The sequence below is a fragment of the Ascidiella aspersa genome, chromosome 7 (assembly GCF_963924565.1).
Source record: "Ascidiella aspersa chromosome 7, kaAscAspe10.2, whole genome shotgun sequence".
Taxonomy (NCBI): Eukaryota; Metazoa; Chordata; class Ascidiacea; order Phlebobranchia; family Ascidiidae; genus Ascidiella; species Ascidiella aspersa.
In genome coordinates, this window is record NC_139453.1 from 9,230,296 (window position 1) to 9,249,789 (window position 19,494).

At 32.7% G+C, this 19,494-nt stretch overlaps 1 protein-coding gene across 1 annotated transcript; it reads left to right on the forward strand.

Moving 5' to 3' along the window:
* Positions 1-14,029: 14,029 nt before the first annotated feature.
* On the forward strand, positions 14,030-19,173 carry LOC146137605 (baculoviral IAP repeat-containing protein 7-B-like). Its single transcript, XM_083394394.1, has 7 exons — positions 14,030-14,171; positions 14,581-14,669; positions 17,118-17,275; positions 17,463-17,560; positions 17,874-18,006; positions 18,091-18,200; positions 18,741-19,173. The coding sequence occupies exons 1-7, from the start codon at positions 14,030-14,032 to the stop codon at positions 18,935-18,937; spliced, it is 927 nt and encodes a 308-aa protein (XP_083250520.1). The 3' UTR covers positions 18,938-19,173.
* Positions 19,174-19,494: the final 321 nt, after the last annotated feature.

Sequence of the window (19,494 nt, forward strand, 5' to 3'; positions counted from 1 at the left end):
TAGAATTTTTAATATTTTTTTTAAAACTTATACTCTCGTATAAGGGGACTCCCCATTGTAGCGACCGTAACACTAAAAAACTTCAATTCAGCTTAAAAAGTTGTCTTTCTGTCAGCACGGTTTTAAAAATTATGAAAAAAGGCAAAAAGTAATTACCTGATCAGTTAACATTTCCTGTCAGCTATGTTTTAGTCATGATAAAGTGTATTATATTCGGCCCTGAGGGTGTCATGTAGCCTGCAGAGCCACTGCCTGTACAAGTAGCTTTCCCTGTTATTGCATTGCAGCAATAATATATTGTTGAAAATGTTATCCCTGGATTTTTACACATTATCAGCAAAGATGTACAGTGTACTTTATACTTATTTCTTATCGATAGATAACTTTAAGTATTTCAACCAGCACTTCTGCTAAACTATGTATTGTCCTTCAAACTTCATGAGCATTTTGAGGCATTTTGCTAATAAAGTGTATCTGTACTGGTACAACATTCTCGATTACTAGATAATATAGGTATTTTGGAGTTCTAACAACCTGTTTATATTTGTGTCATTAATTGGAAAATACCAATCAAATTTTAACTACACTTCTGTTTTAATTTATACATATTTTTAATAAACAAATCCTATTAGAATGTTGACTAAAAAAAACAACATGACTAGGCATTTGTTTAAAGAATTGCTTTGCCTGTATTAAAATTGGGGTTTGAAGGCATAGATTTAAACAAAAAAATCAGCTTCCAGACATTTTGTTAGATAACAGGAATCCTAGTTCATTTTTTTAGCTTTAGGAAAAATTAATTACAAATTGGTTACTTGCTTAAATCCTATAGATGACATGTGGAACAGTTTAACATTAGTTTTTTAATCAGGATTGTTTTTCTTTAATTTGTTTTTTAGATTTCAGCAATAGTCTATCAAAATGTACAGTTGCTTTTCTCTGAAAAGATTAATGATACCAAATGATGAACATGCTATTATTATACTACATGTTATAAAAAAACAGATGAGATGAATATTGAGGATACATCATTGTAAAAGAATTGATTGATCAATATAAACAGGTATTTTAAAATTAAAATGACAAATTTCATATTTCATAAAACAGGGAATTTCAGTGTTGACTAAAATAAAGCAAATGGTATTTTCAAACTACCTATTCTGTTTATAAATTTACATATACATTCAATGGGTATCTTACAGTCCTACAGTTTGTTGTAACTTAGTAACGGTAAGAGGGATCTTGCTACGACTAGCACTTGAACTATTTATTTTACAGTTTTAGTCAGATATTGAAACCTTTGCACACTATATACTTTGATATTTACTGTCAGATATTAACAACTTATGTATATATATACACAGAGCTACTTTCCAAAGTCAACTACACAAAGACAACTGCTTGTAAGTTAAACACAACAGGATTTTCAACAGACTAATGTTGCTTGATTAAAGATTTACTCAAACGTTCCAAGAATGCTACATAGTTCTCTAATGGGCTTTGATTTTGTTTAAAGCCAACTACAACCTCTAGTTTGTGTTCCAAACTCATTGGCCAATTTGTTAAAAAAACTAATTTGTTTAAGACCTCCATAATTTGTCACTCCTATTACAAGTGCAAGTATGTTTAGTTATGCGTTTGTTTTTATACATTGTTTTTCATTTTTGCTACATGACGTTAATTAATTAAAATTTCCAATAGTGCATGATGTTTTTAAGGGGTTAAATAGCAATTGTACGAATTCGTTAACGGTTTGTTAAGTTGAACAAAGGTTAACCACCACTTATTTACCCCGATATCCCTATTCCAAACGACACTTTAACCTAACCCTTAGTTTGATAAACAAACAGACCAGTGCCCAATCGTCCCATTGCTCTCTAAGCTAAATATTTTGATGTTTTGATTTCAATGTAAGGGTATTCCGGTTGGCCACGGTCTACTCCGTCGTAGGATTACATTTGGGTTTCATAAAAACGTTATTTTATTGCTATTTTGCGCTAATGGTGCTTATTCTCGTTACGCTTTTCTATTACGCTGTGTAATAATAAGCTCATCTGTCATTGGTATATGTTTTTCTACTTGTATTTGTGACTCTTACTCACTAATTGGCTCACACTTTTGTTAAGAATTGCAACTTTCTTTTCGTCAATTTAGAACAAACTACTATGCCATGTAAAAAGTATCTGTTTTGTGTTGCTTTTGGGTAATATTGTTTATTTTTTCCGTATTTGTCTGTGTTTTTAACGTTCTACTCTGAAATGGTAAGAAACAGTTATCAATGTAGGGCGGCCTTCTTTTTAACATTGTTTTGAATATGCTTCTGTGCAAAAAAACAAATACTTTTGACCGTAGTCACTAACTTGATCGATTAATATTGTCATAAATCGTCATCTCCTGCGTAGTATAACTTGCCAAGAGTAAAATTTGATTGTGCCTAATAATATGAAATAAACAAAACAGTTGTTAATAAAATACGATTTTAATGCTGTTACCAAGTTATTTAGAAATGTAGTGCTAGTTAAATCAAGAAAACTATTACGTGGTAAATAACGTGTTATTACAAAATATTACTAAATAACGTGTTATTACAAAAAAACTAAAATTTAAGTGCACTTTATCATAGAAATACATTGTTGAGGAAAAAACAGCTCCATGTTGTGTAGTGTAGTGATCTTGCGACCTTGTGGGCAACAATTAAGTTGTGCGAGGCAAGTTTAAAAACGACTTCGATAACTTATTGTTATCTAATTCACTTTTAATAAAAGCAAAGAATTCAGTGTAAAGCAGGTTTAGTCACGTTCTTTTAAAATATAGTGTTAAAAATTTAACATATCACATATTTTTTCCGCTTTTGTTTAACGTACACGATGGAAAAATTTCATCACTCTACATCTATGCCTATTAATTTGGATATTTGCACTGGTGTTTTACCAATTTTTATTAAGAATGGTTTAATCTTGTTTTGAAACAAATCCGGTCAGCTGGGTTGTTGTGTTTCAGTGCAGACGACGTTTAATTCGCCTTTGCAAATTGTACAAACGACCTTGTTATTGCGGTGAATTCTATCGCCACCTTGCGGATTACATAGTTCTGCGATTTCGTCAATTTATATAAAATATTTTAGTGGAATTTTATGCCTAAGCTCCGACAGATATAATTAGGACAGATGTACAACGTCCTAAAATATCGAAGTTTTTATCGATTAGGCCTATTTTTACCTCAAAAATATTCTAAGGTTCCGTTTTATAACAAAAAATATTGTAAGGTTTTATAACAACAGGAGCCTAAAATGTATAGCTCTGCTGTATTGCTTGGTTTATCTCGACATTTTTTTTAAATAAGATAATCTAAGTGTTACATTAGTGGAAAAAATGATTGAGATGAACTATCACAAGAGATACAAACATTTTGAGACCGAGATAAACACTTAATTAGTATTAACGTGTTCGCTTTACAATGGACATATAATATTTTAATCTCAATATCCAATTCTTGAATCGTGATACATATTGTAAGTTTAGTTTATTGCATTAAAAACGGCCCGAACAATTAAGGTCATTTCATTTGATTCACTATTAAAGGGTTGAATATTTACTTCGCAAACGTGACAAACATTTAAAAATCGACGCATTGTTTTCACGATCGAAATATAGATTCCGAGTTTAAATCATTTACTTCCGAAACGAGAGGAACATTTTAATATCGACATTGATCGGAAAACAGATTTCGTGTTTGACTCATTTCCTTTGGAAAGTAGATGGATATTTCAAGATCGACACTGATCGGAATATAAGCTTCGATATCGACTTAGTAACTTCGCGATCAAAATACAGATTTCGGGTTTGACTTATTTACTTCAGAAACTAGATAGACATTTCAAGATCGACACTGATCGGAATATAAGCTTCGATATCGACTTAGTAACTTCGCGATCAAAATACAGATTTCGTGTTTGACTCATTTCCTTTGGAAAGTAGATGGATATTTCAAGATCGACACTGATCGGAATATAAGCTTCGATATCGACTTAGAACTTCGCGATCGAAATGCAGATTTCGTGTTTGACTCATTTACTCCGAAATGAGACTAACATTTCAAGATCGACACTGATCGGAATATAAGTTTTGATATCCACCTATTAACTTCATAATCGAAATACAGATTTCGTGTTTGACTTATTTCCTTCAGAAACTTGATGGATATTTCAAGATCGACACTGATCGGAATATAAGCTTCGATATCGACTTAGTAACTTCGCGATCAAAATACAGATTTCGGGTTTGACTTATTTACTTCCGAAACTAGATGGACATTTCAAGATCGACACTGATCGGAATATAAGTTTTGATATTCACCTATTAACTTCATAATCGAAATACAGATTACGAGTTTGTGCCATCTTCTAAAACAATCATCTTAAACATTTCATTTTTTTATAAAAATATAACTATTTTTACAGGAAAAAAACAGATTGTTCTTTAATATTTACCGCTACTCAGTATGTATGACGATATTAAAACATCTCGATCATAAAGTAAACATGTTGATTTTATTCTTAATGTAATCGTTCGAAGGTTGGTCCCGATCGTGGAGCTAATAAGTCAAACTCAAAATTGCTATCTCGATTATGAAGCAAACTCGAAATATATTTTTCTATTGCAACGTTGATAAGCCGATATCAAAACTGATATTTCGATAAGTGTCGATCTTGAAATATTCATCTCGTTTGTGAAGTAAATGAGTCAAACACGAAATCTGTATTTCGATCGCGGCGTTAATAAGTCGATATCAAATCTTATATTTCGATCAGTGTCGATCTTGAAACATTCGTCTCGTATGTGAAGTAAATGAGTAAAACACGAAATCTGTATTTCTATCGCGGAGCTAATAGGTCGATATCAAAACTTATATTTCGATCAGTGACGATCTTGAAACATTCGTCTTGTTTGTGAAGTAAATAAGTCAAACTCGAAATCTATATTTCGATCGCGGAGTAAATAATAATTCGACATCAAAACTTATATTTCGATCAGTGTCGATCTTGAAATATTCATCTCGTTTGTGGAGTTAATAAGTCGATATCAAAACTTATATTTCGATCAGTGACGATCTTGAAGCATTCGTCTCGTTTGTGAAGTAAATAAGTCAAACTCGAAATCTATATTTCGATCGCGGAGTAAGTAATAATTCGACATCAAAACTTATATTTCGATCAGTGTCGATCTTGAAATATTCATCTCGTTTGTGGAGTTAATAAGTCAACATCAAAACTTATATTTCGATCAGTGTCGATCTTGACATATTCATCTCGCTTGTGAAGTAAATGATTTAAACTCGAAATCTGTATTTCGATTATGAAGTTATAGTAGGTGGATATCAAACTTATTTTCTGATCAGTGTCGATCTTAAAATGTTCACCTTGTTTCGGAAGTAAATGATTTAAACTCGGAATCTATATTTTGATCATAAAAATAATGCGTCGATTTTCAAATACGTTAATACTAATTAAGTGTTTATCTCGGTCTCAAAATGTTTGTATCTCTTGTGAAAGTTCATCTCAATCATTTTTCTCACTGTTGTACCATTAAGATTATCTTATTTAAAAAAAATGTCGAGATAACCCAAGTAATACAGCAGAGCTATGCATTTTAGGCTCCTGTTGTTATAAAACCTTACAATATTTACTGAGGTAAAATTTAGGCCTAATCGATAAAAATTTTGATATTTTAGCACGTTGTACATCTGTCTTAATTATATCTGTCGAGGCTTAGGCATAAAATTCGATTTAAACATTTTATATAAATTGACAAAATCACAGAATTATGTAATCCGCAAGGTAGCGATAGAATTCACCGCAATAACAAGGTCGTTTGTACAATTTGCGAGGGCGTATTAAACGTCGTCTGCACTGAAACACTACAACACAGCTGACCAAGCTTACGACGGATTTATTTTAAAGCAAGATTAAACCATTCTTAATAAAAATTGGTAAAACACCAACACAAATATGTAAGGAATAAGCATAGATGATTTGTTACATTTTTACCTTATATTTCAAAATAACGTAACTAAACCTGCTTTACACTAAATTCTTTGCTTTTCTTAAAAGTATATTAGATAACAATAAGTTATCCAAGTCGTTTTTAAACTTGGCTCGCAAAACTTAATTGTTGCCCGCAAGGTCACTTGATTACTACATAACACAACAGCTGTTTTTTCCTCAACATTGTATTCCTATGATAAAATGCACTCAAGTTTTAGTTTTTGAAGACTTGACATTTTAGCGTTTTAGTCAAAAATACCAGACTTTTTTATTTAAGAACATTCTTGAAATATTTTTTTGTAATACCACGTTATTTACCACGTAATGGTTTTCTTGATTTGACTGGGACTACATTTCTAAATGACTTGTTAACAGCATTAAAATCGCCTTTCATTAACAACTGTTTTGTTTATTTCATATTATTAAGCACAATCAAATTTTACTCTTGGCACGTTATACGACAAGAGATGACGATTTATGACAATATTAATCGATCAAGTTAGTGAATAACTTGAAAAGTATTTGTTTTTTTACACGGAAGCATATTCAAAATGACGTTTAAAATGAAGGCCGCCCCAAATTGATAACCGTTTCAGAGTAGAACGTTACAAAACAGATTAATACGGAAAAAAATAAACAATATTACCCAAAAGCAACACAAAACAGATACTTTTTACATGGCATAGTAGTTTGTTCTAAATTGTCAATGAGAAAGTTGCAATTCTTAACAAAAGTGTGAGCCAATTAGTGAGTAAGAGACACAAATCGAAGAAGAAATACATATGGCAGTTAAGCTTATTCCACAGCGTAATAGAAAAGCAAGAACAAGCACCATTAGCCCAAAAATAGCAATAAAAAGAGTTTTTATGAAGCCTAAATATAATCCAAAGACGGAGTAGACCGTGGCCAACCAAAATACCCTTACGTTGAAATCAAAACATCAAAATATTTAGCTTAGAGAGCAATGGGAAGATTGGGCACTGATCTGTTTGTTTATAAAATTATAAGGGTTAGGTTAAGGGTTGGAATAGGGATGTCAATTTGGGTAAATAAGTGGTAGTTAAGCTTTGTTCAACTTAACAAACCGTTGACGAATTCGTACAATTGCTATTTAACCCCTTAAAAACATCATGCACTATTGAAAATATTAATTAATTAACGTCATGTAGCAAAAATGAAAAATAATGTACAAAAATAAACGCATAAACTAAACATACATGCACTTGTAATGCGAGTGACAAACTATTCCTTTTTTGAAACATATTAGTTTTTTAACAAATTAGTCTACGAGCTTGGAACACAAACTAGAGGTTGTAGTTGGCTTAAACAAAATCAAAGCCCATAGAGAATTATGTAGCATTCTTGAAACGCTTGAATAAATCTTTAATCAAGCAACATTAGTTTGCGAGAAAGCGTGTTGTGCTTAACTTGAAATCGGTTGTCTTTGTTAAGCTGACATTGGAATCCCTCAAGTTGCTCTGTACATACATATATACAGAAGTTGTTATTATCTGGCAGTAAATATTAAAGTATATGGTGGGCAAACCTTTAACGTCAATATCTGACTAAAACTGAAAAAGAAATAGTGAAAGTGCTATTGGTAGCAAAATCCCTCTTACCATTTCTAAGTTACAACAAACTGTAGGATTGTAAGATACCCATTGAATGTATATGCAAATATATAAACAGAATAGGTAGTTAAAAAACATCATTAGCTTTATTTTAGGCATTATAATTTCAACACTGAAATTCACAGTTTTATGAAATATGAAACTTAGTCATTTTAATTTTAAACACCTGTTTGTATTGATTGATCAATTATTTTACAATGATGTATCCTCAATATTCATCTCATCTGGTTTATCATAACATGTAGCATAATAATATCATGTTTATCATTTGGTATCAGTTCTTCAGAGAAAAGCAACTTTACATTTTGATTAAAACAAATTAAAGAAAAACAATCCTGATTAAAAAACTAATGTTAAACTGTTCCACATGTCATCTATAGGATTTAAGCAAGTGACCAATTTGTAATTAATTTTTCCTAAAGCTGAAAAAAGGAACTAGGATTCCTGTTATCTAACAAAATGTCTGGAAGCTGATTTTTTTGTTTAAATCTATCTATGCCTTCAAACCCCAATTTTAATACAGGCAAAGCAATTCTTTAAACAAATGCCTAGTCATGTTGTTTTTTTAGTCAACATTCTAATAGGATTTGTTTATTAAAAATATGTAAAAATTAAAACAGAAGTGTAGTTAAAATTTGATTGGTATTTTCCAATTAATGACACAAATATAAACAGGTTGTTAGAACTCCAAAATACCAATATTATCTAGTAATCGAGAATGTTGTACCAGTACAGATACACTTTATTAGCAAAATGCCTTAAAATGCTCATGAAGTTTGAAGGGCAATATATAGTTTAGCAGAAGTGCTGGTTGAAATACTTAAAAGTTATCTATCGATAAGACATAAGTATAAATTACACTGTACATCTTTGCTGATAATGTGTAAAAATCCAGGGAAAATAATTTAGTAGTCTCAAATAATGTCAGTACAAAAAATTACATATAATTTTTTATTTAGAATCCAGTGGTATAAAGTAACATTAAACCTAATTGTGATTCTGTCTTGCAATAAGAGATATTTCCAACAACATTTTTCTAAAATAACCAGAGTCTTGTTTTTCTGAGTCATTTTCATAGCTGTTTGTTATTTAGATATAACTAAAATATCACCTATGCATTAAAGAGATTTGTAAACCCGAAAAAATAACTGATTTGTATTGGACAGTTTATCAAAAAGTAATTAAAATATTAATGAAATTGTTGATGGACATTTGTTGCACCTATTACGATTATCTAAACAGTTGGTTAAACATAGGGATATTTAATATTTAATAAAGGGTCTTAAGATTCAAATCCAAATTTATATTGTATCTAATTTCTCTGTTTTGGATGTTGAAACCAATATAGTTCAAGTTTTACAGCAAAAAATTGCCTCAATTGTACATACGCAATTTAAAATATTAATGAAATTGCAGACTGAATTTGTTGCACCCATTATGCTTAGCTGAAGAGTGGGTTAAACATAGGGATATTCAATATTTAATAGAGAATCTTTAAGCTTATATTGTATCTAATTTTGCTGTATTTGATGGTTGGAACCAATATAGTTTTTTTGCTTGGAGTGCAAAGAGTTGCTCCTAATTGTACATACGCAAGTGGCAAGTTTGAATAAAGGTCTGTAGCAGTGGCGAAACAATTACTGTACTTGCTATAAAGGTAGCCATGTACTGCGACACCAGCGTTTTTCTAATTATTTGCTGTTAACCTTCGCCTAATAATAATATTTACGTGGGGTTACTCGAGGTTAACAAAGGTTACTTTACAGTGTAGTGATAATAAGATATTAATGGCAAATAGTAACATGTTATTTTCAGAATCATATTCAGCTGATTAACCAGATCAGTTGTAGCAAAACTTAGATACAATACAACAGTTCCCCCCCTTTGTAAAGAGCTCATTGTGCTGCACCGCACTCATTAAATAAACAAAAAATTAAGTTTGGGCAACAACCAGGTGTTTCTGTTATGATATTTTTTGTTGGTAGTTATGGTCTACAATTTATACAACTTTTTGAAATGTCAGTTGTTTATAATGGTGAATATTTGTTTTAATGTCATGATATTAATATAAATGTTAGCAAATAGTTTTGCGGTTGATTGCTGTATTGCCTTTTTAAAAGTATATCATGAATAATAAAGCTCTGACTCTACTAAATCGCTTTGCACTGCATAGTTATCACATGTGATTAAAATAAAATTGTAATGACACCAAGTTACATGTCGAAGACAGGATTGGCAAGGTAAAATAGTATTAGTAACCGTTAAATGTGTTGTTTTCAGTCAGCATTTCATGGCACATTTGGTCAAGACCTCAGGTGAGTGGCATCAAATTTTCAGTTGGGCCAAGGTTTAATGCAGGGGTGTCCAACAAGGTGCCACATTTGGCACGCGACCTAATAAAAAAACACGCAAGCCCTGCCCAAAAAACACTAAAATTGTTATTTAGCCAATTGACAAAAAAGCTCAATTTGTTATAGAGCCAATTTTCAGAAAATATTAAGTTTGTTATACAACCAATTGCCATTGTTTGTTCACAATATAAAACAATCGCGGCAATCACGACAACCAACAATTACTTTTGATATAGTAACATTATACTGTGTGGAGGCTAGCATTCACATATATTATATAGCTTGGTGTAAAGAAACAAAAGTCAGCTCACCGAGAGACACTTTGATGTAGGGCTGCGCCTTTCTACTAGATAGTTATTTTTCAAGTTTAAATAAACATTCTGATTATTGGTAAAAAAACGCTTTTATGATTAAAAAGAATTGGTTCGGTTACGATACTTTGGCACGGGAAGAAGTTATAAGATAAAAATTGGCACTCCGGCTTGTTTGAGTTGGACACCCCTGGTTTAATGTTTATTATAGTTTGGAATCCAATCACAACTAAATCTTTTTCTATAATTTACTAATTTGGGTGTGCACCTGTCCTGGAGAACAGAATAGGCTGTAATAACCTTACAAATGCAATTTGTCTAGTTTAGATAAAGTTCAACTGAAAACTGTACTAGGGGTTTTATATTGTGATTGTGGAGTTAATCTGATTCCACAGTAAATTTCCATAAAATGCACAAAGTGCAACTGCATAAGATAAGGCAAACTTTCCAACTTGGGTACAATGTTCTTTAAGCAGTGGCCTACAAACTTTTTTGTCGCTGCCCAAAATGCTCTTTTAAGAGCTTTTAAAGGCCCAGCACATGAAGCGAATTATATCACAGAGTTTTTGTCATAAAACACTTAATACTAATAATTAGACGTTTAGTGCAAAAAGTTTATAGTTTCATTTAATAAAAATTTACTTTGTAGCATTTATAAGTCACACAGCTCAACATACGATAGTATGCACAGCATTTGGGGCATAAACAGTTTAATGCAGTATAGATTTTGGGGGATGTATAGCACGGTGGCACTATGATGCTACAATGAGCAAAAGTAAAAAAATACTCCTAAGCACACCATTTTTTAAAACATTACAAGCACACCATTTTTTAAAACATTACAGTGTAAGCACACCATTTTTTAAAACATTACAGTGAATGTGAAAGTTATCAAGAGTCGTTTAAGGAGGCAGTCCATGAGCCAACACAAAAAAGATCAAAACGGAAGAAACTGCCTCAGTGTTTTAAAGTGCATATTGTCAGTGTAGCGATAATCAGGTTCTTGAAAATATGTAAATTTAAAAAATTCAGCATAGCTCTGCTTTTAATAAATACAGTTCACAGTGCAGCAAGAACATGTCTCGCAAGTATTGCAATATGATTGTTGTGTATGGTTGGGTGTATTTCCAGTAGCCGTGTTAAACTATATTATAGCACAAGAGTCCATCATGGAAAGTATGACAAGTGCACCCACAATTATTTTTAACAGACTAGACCAGCGTTTCTCAACCGGTGCGCCATGGAAGGCTGCCAGGTGCGCCGCAAACAAAAAGAAAAAATAATGTAGGTCCTATTATATAAAACATATTTTTTACTTTCCAATTAACTTAGCTCATTGACTTCACAAGGCTTTCAAGTGGAAAACTCAATAAGCCTACAAAGCAGCAATATCTAAATCATATAATTAATCTATAACAGGCTTTCATAGTTGGCCTATTAAGACCACCGAAAAAATAACGCCATATTCGCAGTAATAACCACGACAGAATAAGATCTAAAATAGTCTAGATAAGACCTAAACATGTCAAAATAAGTCCAAAATTAATCGGAATAAGACTTAAATGGACAAAATAACGTTTTCAGTCTTAAACACTGGAGTCCTTTTAAAGATATGCAACTATTAAACAATATTTGAAAAATTGCAGTAAGAGAAATACCGGGTACACCTAAAAAAATTCTCGCTCGCTTCGCTCACAAGGTGCGCCGCCACGTTTTCATACGTCTTTAGGTGTGCCACCAAGTCAAAAGGTTAAGAAACACTGGACTAGACCTTCAACCCTTGAAAATGAATATAATAGCATAATAGCAGACTAGTGAAAACAGTTAAATACTAATAAAAATGTGACCGAATGTTAGCGGTAGTCGGGTCACAGACTCGTTCTGCAGGTATAGCGTTATTTGAGTAACAAAGCCCTTTACTATACGTTAGGCTGTCCAAAACGGTAGTAAAGACTAGTAAGCAACCATCTTCTATAGGTTAGATTGCGCCTAACATTTTCAACAATATATTATTGCTGCAACAGGGAAAGCTATACTTGTACAGGCAGTGGCTCTGCAGGCTACATGACACCCTCAGGGCCGAATATAATACACTTTATCATGACTAAAACATAGCTGACAGGAAATGTTAACTGATCAGGTAATTACTTTTTGCCTTTTTTCATAATTTTTAAAACCGTGCTGACAGAAAGACAACTTTTTAAGCTGAATTGAAGTTTTTAAGTGTTACGGTCGCTACAATGGGGAGTCCCCTTATACGAGAGTATAAGTTTTAAAAAAAATTCTACATTTTCGTATTTCCTAGTTATTCGTAAACTAAATATATTTTTGCTGTTTTTATTCGTTATTACTTAAGTAGTTCATCTTTGCATCATTCTCGGGTGAAATCGTTACCTTTGTGTAATAAAAAAAAAAAAAAAACGAGTCGGATCGGGTGTTGCAACACAACCCTATGGCATCCACGCCCATATATCAGTGGCCAATAGGTCGTTTCTGTTCCACACTAAACGGTTGAGTGGTTGTCTCGTTACTATATAATTAGAATGCTGATTCAAACTGCATCATTCTCTCTGGTACGGCGCGGTTGGGTGTGTTATTGATTCGGTATTACTGAATGCCGAGTTGATATTGAAATATCGCTTTAATTACGTAAGGTGTATGGATTTTTAGCAGGCAAAGATATGATAAGAACAGTTATTGCTTAGACAATTTATATTGGACTGACTGGAGTCCAAACTCCCAGTCAAGTTATTTGGAAAATTAACCCAAACCAAGTCAAATTAAAATAACTGAAGCCAATTCAAATCATATTGCACAACAACCTTTAGGCTTAAGTGAAGTAAAATTGCCTGCATTTTCAAGGGCTGCCAAGTCAGTTTATTTTACTAGAGTTGTACTCGGGACTCGACTAAGACTACTCATGTCCAGAGTCCAACATGCGCATGCGCAGCACACAAATTCGAAACTTACGGCCAATAAATGTAAATTGTAAAAGATTAATTAGCATGTGGTAAAATATTTGCCAACCACATGTTGTGGGTGGATAAACTATATAACACCCCTATGAGAGGATTGCTGAATATCCGACCTGCTTTCTCTGACTGTTTTTGACAACTCCACAGCCCCAGCATACAGTGACTTACAGCACTAGAGCCCTTGGAATAGTTGTAAAAAGCAAAAAGTAGTGCTATTTATGATCCACTTGGCAAAGCATAAAAGGCATAGTAAACAAATGTGACTAACGTAAATTTTTTGTGGTTGTTATAATTAGGATTTTGAAGCAACAGTGGTTCTGGTTGGTTAGGTTTAAACAGGCTATCCTCTAATCCTGTTTGTTACTTTCCTTTCTTAAATTAGTTTTGTTATATAATCCCAATTATGCAATCCTGTTTTGATGGTAACATGAGTGTAAAATTGATTGCCATCTTCGACAAAATAATGCACACCACTGGACAAGAAACAGAACACGAAATTGGCAACAATGCAAAAATGCAAATTTTCAAACGAGTATTTTTTCGGCGTCTCTATACCAAACTTTTTATGGCATATACCAACCAGTTGCAAAACGATGGCGGTAACTCGGAGTTTGAGCAAATGTTTTTGGCTGCATTTCATATGGTTTTTAATCTCACTCTAAGAGAGTTCAGTGAGTCACCATTGATGTTGGGCAATCAAGTGCAAATCAATAGTAATATGGTGCTTGAAATTTGCTGTTTTCTCCTCAACACCAATCAAGACTTGTTGAGGTCTATGCTTCCATTACAAAAGTGGCACATACGTGAGTTACCTGGAAAAGCAGAGATCCTGGCAAGCTGTATAAAGGATGCGATAAAAAGTAAGACTACATACCACGTAGAAATAGCCCAATATATCAGTTTAATTTTACTTAAGCCATTATTCTACTCTTACCGATAAATCGTTAACAGGCCAGATATTTTACTATAAAACTATTGTATACAATTTCTCCTGAAAAACAAACAAGTTTCCAAGTTATTTTTTTGAAAAAAATTGTCATGGCTGACTAAATAAACACAGTGTTTGGTTAAAACTTACATCATAGAAATATGCAAAACTAAGAATAGTAAAATTATATAGGGAGATCTGTTACTGTATTTAGGTGTATACAAATCCGTATCTGATATCAGTTGATAAAAATTAGTCTACCTCTAAAAAGTACAAATAAATTATTGGTTTTCACAGGTTTGTTAAGGGCTGGTAAAAAGTTTGTCTTTTTTATGTTTCAGGCCATTTAAGCACCGGTTCTGGAAACATTTTGGAACTATCAAATTACATAGACCTGCTGGGTGATGGCAAAATAGCTTTGGAATGCCAGGTGTTGTGTGGCTATTATTCATCATTCGCCATGTTTTTGTTTTCTTTTCGGCAAACCAGTTTGCATGATAAGAAGGTTTCAATTTTTTTTTTTATTATACAATAGAAAAATGGTCTGTAATAACTACTAACTAAACAAAAGTCCTGAATGAAAAAAACATTCCAATAAATAATGTTTAAAGGAAGTAACTTAGGTCAGTGTTTTTCAAACGTTTTTCGCACCCACCCAATGCTCTTTGCTAAACTTTTTGTTAGTTTAAAGTGAACAAAAAACAAATAGACTCTAGCATTAGTAAATTCAATTTTAATAAATTTGGGCCCTGTCTTCTATTGCTTCCGCAATTATCGAAAATTTTGGAAAAGTCCTACTGATAATTAGCTTGTCAAAAAAAGTCAAAACATTGTCAAAATTTACACAATAGGTCAAAATTTGTCAAATTTGTTTTTATCAAAAATCAAATAAAAATGCACATAAACCGTTTACAAAAAAAAAAAAAAACTGTTGTCAGCTTTTTTAAATTGGTCATAGTTTTTTTTTTTTAATTTATCGTTAAAATTTATCAAAAAAATGTAGTTAAGTCATTGCAATTGTGTTATATCTTCATTAGACCAATATATGTTATAAAAAACGTGTGAATATTGACATCTAGGTTATTTAAATCAATGTATTTCTAACAGGTCAAAATAAATTATTTTTAGGTCAAAATTTCTTAATATTTAGGTTAAAAAATAATCGCCCTACTGAACACTTATTTGAATAAATGTAATCATGTAAAAGTATTGCAGTCGGCGCCCCAAACAAAATGAACACTGATCAGTATGGCAGAATGCTGATGACTTGGCGAACCTATGTCTGCCAAAGAATGAGCCAAAAAAACAAAGAAATTGGTGACAAAAAAATTTAAGTGGATTTTTTTTTCAAAATTTTTTACAGAAATGTTAAGCATGTTGTTTAGTGAAAAAAGCCAGTGTTAGACATATACCGTATATTACCAGTGTTAGGCATATGTATATGTTTATTATTGTAAAAAGCGCACAATTTTGATCATAGAATTGTCATGTGTTTGCAGTTTTACTTTGATTTGGCAAATACTCGAGTAGAATTTCTGTATGTAAAATGTACAGGTATAACATTCGCATCGGCATATTAAGGATCTACCAGGCTATGCTTCTCCTACTAAGGCCTAAAGTATATTTTGGGCTGTTTTTTTCATTTAAGCAATTGCAAAAAATTTTCGCACTTTGAGCAAACTTTAACCAGATTTTCCTAGGGTTAAGTGTCTTTGTTTTAAATAAAGCTATCCCAAAGGTAATATGTCTACTATTTGGCATGTTGCACTGTGAAGGTGACAATTTGCATTATAAATATAATTAAGAGCAATATGATTAAAAAATTTATCCAAAGAATATTTTTTCGTGCTTTTTAATCTGGTTTTGAGCTGCATGTTTTTACACAAGTTCGCCTAGAAACAGCTTATCTATTTAACAGTTTTAGAGTAAGAAAAGCAGACATGTGCGCCCCCAGTCCCCCAGGCTGTACCTTCGCATGCTCCTTACGTATTTGTTCATGACTTTTACGTATTTGTTCATGACAAAAATTTGCCCTACGGAACGCAACCTTTTGTAATCTTATTTACTTATTTGTAGCCTTTTTCATTGCCAAAACATGGCAAGGTTGATACATTACTTCTAGGCGAACACATCATTTACATTTACTGTCTCGACCAAAAAACGGGAAATTTAGGCCGAAAATGCTTGTCACCAGAAGGAAGGCTGGCAAGTTTCTGCCAGCCTGAGTCACTGATTTAGGCGTTTAGCATGCTTGTGTGAATTGCTTTTATTTTGCACATCACTGTAATTATTAGGTGGAATTTATCAAGAATACTATAAAAAATCAATAATCCATTAGACCAGTGGTTCTTAACCGCCGGTCCGCAGGCTGGTGCTGATCCGTGTTAACTTTTCTGCCGGTCCGCCAAATATATTACAATTTTATATCTCAGACACAAAATTCAAGATGTCAAAGGCTTATCCATCAAAGTTAGAACTTCACCAGCTCCATAATTTGCAGCATTGTGACATAACATAGAGTTAATTGTGTACTTTGGACTTCATTGTATGTTACAATGCTGCAAGTGTTTTGGCCAACTGTTTAAAAGTAGGCTATAACTTGTTTAAGTCTTTAAGACCAGTTATATGTGAAAGCTAAGAAGTGTTTTAGTTGCATACTGTTTCTTTATTAAATTTTGGGTTGAATTTGAGTTTTGAAAGTCTACCGGTCCGCAAAACTTGTTTTTAAATTATCCCGGTCCGTAAGATAAAAAGGTTGAGAACCACTTCATTACAGAATATGCATTCCAAGTTTAATGGTTTATCCAATACATTTAATATATAAAATGTAAAACAATTAAAATTATTTAATTACGATAATAAAGTTTTTTTTTTTCAGCCTGATACAATTCTGATCCCTACTGGAAATCCTGCTATACCACTTCATATCCGATTGGGCTACTTGCATTTTCCTAATGATTCTGCTGCAGATGTAGATATGCTTATTAGGCATGGATTCACATATCAAGGATATAAGGACAAGGTGCAATGTATGAGGTATGTAATTGAACTTTTGTTGTTGAGTTCTATGTGTTCAGCCGATATTTGTAGTGCTATCTAAAAACAAATAGATTAAGCCTTTGTCAAGCAAAGAAAAACTGACAAAAAAATAAAATACCAGTCAATCCTTAGTAATTATAATTCTTACCCCTCACAAAAGCTATAATGTGTAAATTATGTACAGTTGCAAGTGTAAAACTGACGACTGGACTTTCGATTTAAGTCCTACATCTCCGCAAGTACACGAATCTGGGTGCCACAAAATTATTGATGGCCAACCTGGTTAGTGCTGATGTATAACATTAAAAGCTTAAGTAATTTTTACATTTGGTGTGTATGTGTAAGGCCTACTTTTCTTACTAAACTAGCTCCTCAGTAAAAATCCTATGGTATATAGCTTATTTAGGGTAATTATGGCCTATCTTTTTTCTTTCTATTACAAACACTTAGTTTTTGTAAAGTATGTTCCCTTGGCGTTTTACAAAAATAGTTTCGGCTATTTTAAATAAACATGTTTTACATAGGATGTTATGTCCTGTGACCTTATCATTTATGTTATCTTATCTGTTGTTTTACCAAATGTAAATCTTTTTAGCCCACTTGAAATCGCATCGTGAAAGCTATCGGATAGCCTCGTTTCTGCCTTTCTGCAACGCAACATTCAATGTTTTACCAATTGCCCATGCTGGATTTTACCTTATAAATCAAAATTTACTACAATGTTTTTGGTAAGTGTTTGTGACCTTTTTGGTACTTGTTCCTTAATTTCCTAAAAAAACAAATTATTTTATGATATCTTTACCTAATTACAGTTGCAAGGTAGTTGTTGCGAATTGGATGCAAGGAAACACCAACTTAAAAAACTGGCATTCTCCAAATTGTAACTTTTTGCTTGGACTTCCAAACAACAATGAACCTATTGGTATGTAAATTGAACCTAGTTTAATGCATTTTATATTAAATAGACGTTGTTATGGATTGATTGGCATAACTAACTAGTATCATTCCTAAAGGAATAATTTTATAATTTTAACGAACATGTTATAAGGGCTGCGGAGCCACACTTGGTGGTTGGTTTAGTTGGCTGGGTAAGACTATTTAAGAGATTCTGAAAAGACAAGACTCCTCACACTGCAAGTCCGATGTGCTTGCACATTAGCAGGTTCAAAACCAATAAGTTGCGTATGAAAACACAAAAGTGGATAACCTAAAGTAAACTATTTTTCACCAATAGATTGTGGGTGAGTGAGGTACAGATCACTCATTTAGGTGAATTGCTAAATAACCTTATATGCAATATGGACGGGTGGAATGCAGGACCGTAGAGTTGGACTCTGGCTTGGGGACGACTAGGGTTTTATCGGGGTTTAAGAGTACTTTTCCCTTTAATATAGCGTACAGTAACACATAAAAATCAAATCTCACGAATTTGGTTTAAATATTTATTCTTAATATGTTGCAGCCTCTACATTAACTGAAGAACAAAGTGTCCATCTCGAAAGCCTCAAATGTTCCATTTGCCACCAAGAAGCCTCAACCCACGTCTCAATCCCATGCGCCCATATTGCCACATGCGACACATGCCTCGAAGGTGTTTCTCACGCAAAAAGGTGTCCTTTATGTGAAAAAGTTGCCATTCGTTTCTTCAAAATTCGCTAGTACACTTTTGTCTCACTTAGAAAACTGTAATGTCTGTTCACCTGCCAAGCAGTTTGCTTTTAAAGGCCGATTAAGTTTCATTCTTTGCTGCGGAGTTGTGCCATTGCACTTCTACTTTTAAAGTTTATATTGTTAAAGGCAAATAAAATGATTTATTATCTTCTTTTCTCTAAGGCGTGTACATTTGTAACACAAACACGTCAGCTTTTGAAAGACCTACTAAGTTTCGTTGTCTTCTCCGGAGTTGTGTAATTAAAGTTTCTATTGCTAAACGCAAATAAAAAATGGTTGATTTTTTCCTTTTATCTAAGGCGTGCATATGTGTAACAAAAACATAATCGACTCGTGTTTTAAAGTCGGTTAAGCTCTTTGTGTCACCAAACGTTAAATAGCGCCTCAAGAGAAAATATTAGTTGTTTTAAGTGACCAGGTTGTTCAGTTAGAGTCCGATTCCGAACAAAATTGCCGGCTCCATTTTAAATCGTACTCCACTCATTCACCTAACTAATATAGGGTTAATATATAGTGAGAAGAGATATATAACTTATCCGAACTCC

What these genes read in the sequence shown, in the direction of transcription:
- LOC146137605 (XM_083394394.1), top strand. Translation starts at nt 14,030, where the DNA reads ATGGTGCTTGAAATTTGCTGTTTTCTCCTCAACACCAATCAAGACTTG. An exon ending in TATAAAGGATGCGATAAAAA is followed by an intron (nt 14,172 to 14,580) that starts GTAAGACTACAT and finishes TTTATGTTTCAG; the next exon opens with GCCATTTAAGCACCGGTTCT. An exon ending in AATTATTGATGGCCAACCTG is followed by an intron (nt 17,561 to 17,873) that starts GTTAGTGCTGAT and finishes AAATCTTTTTAG; the next exon opens with CCCACTTGAAATCGCATCGT.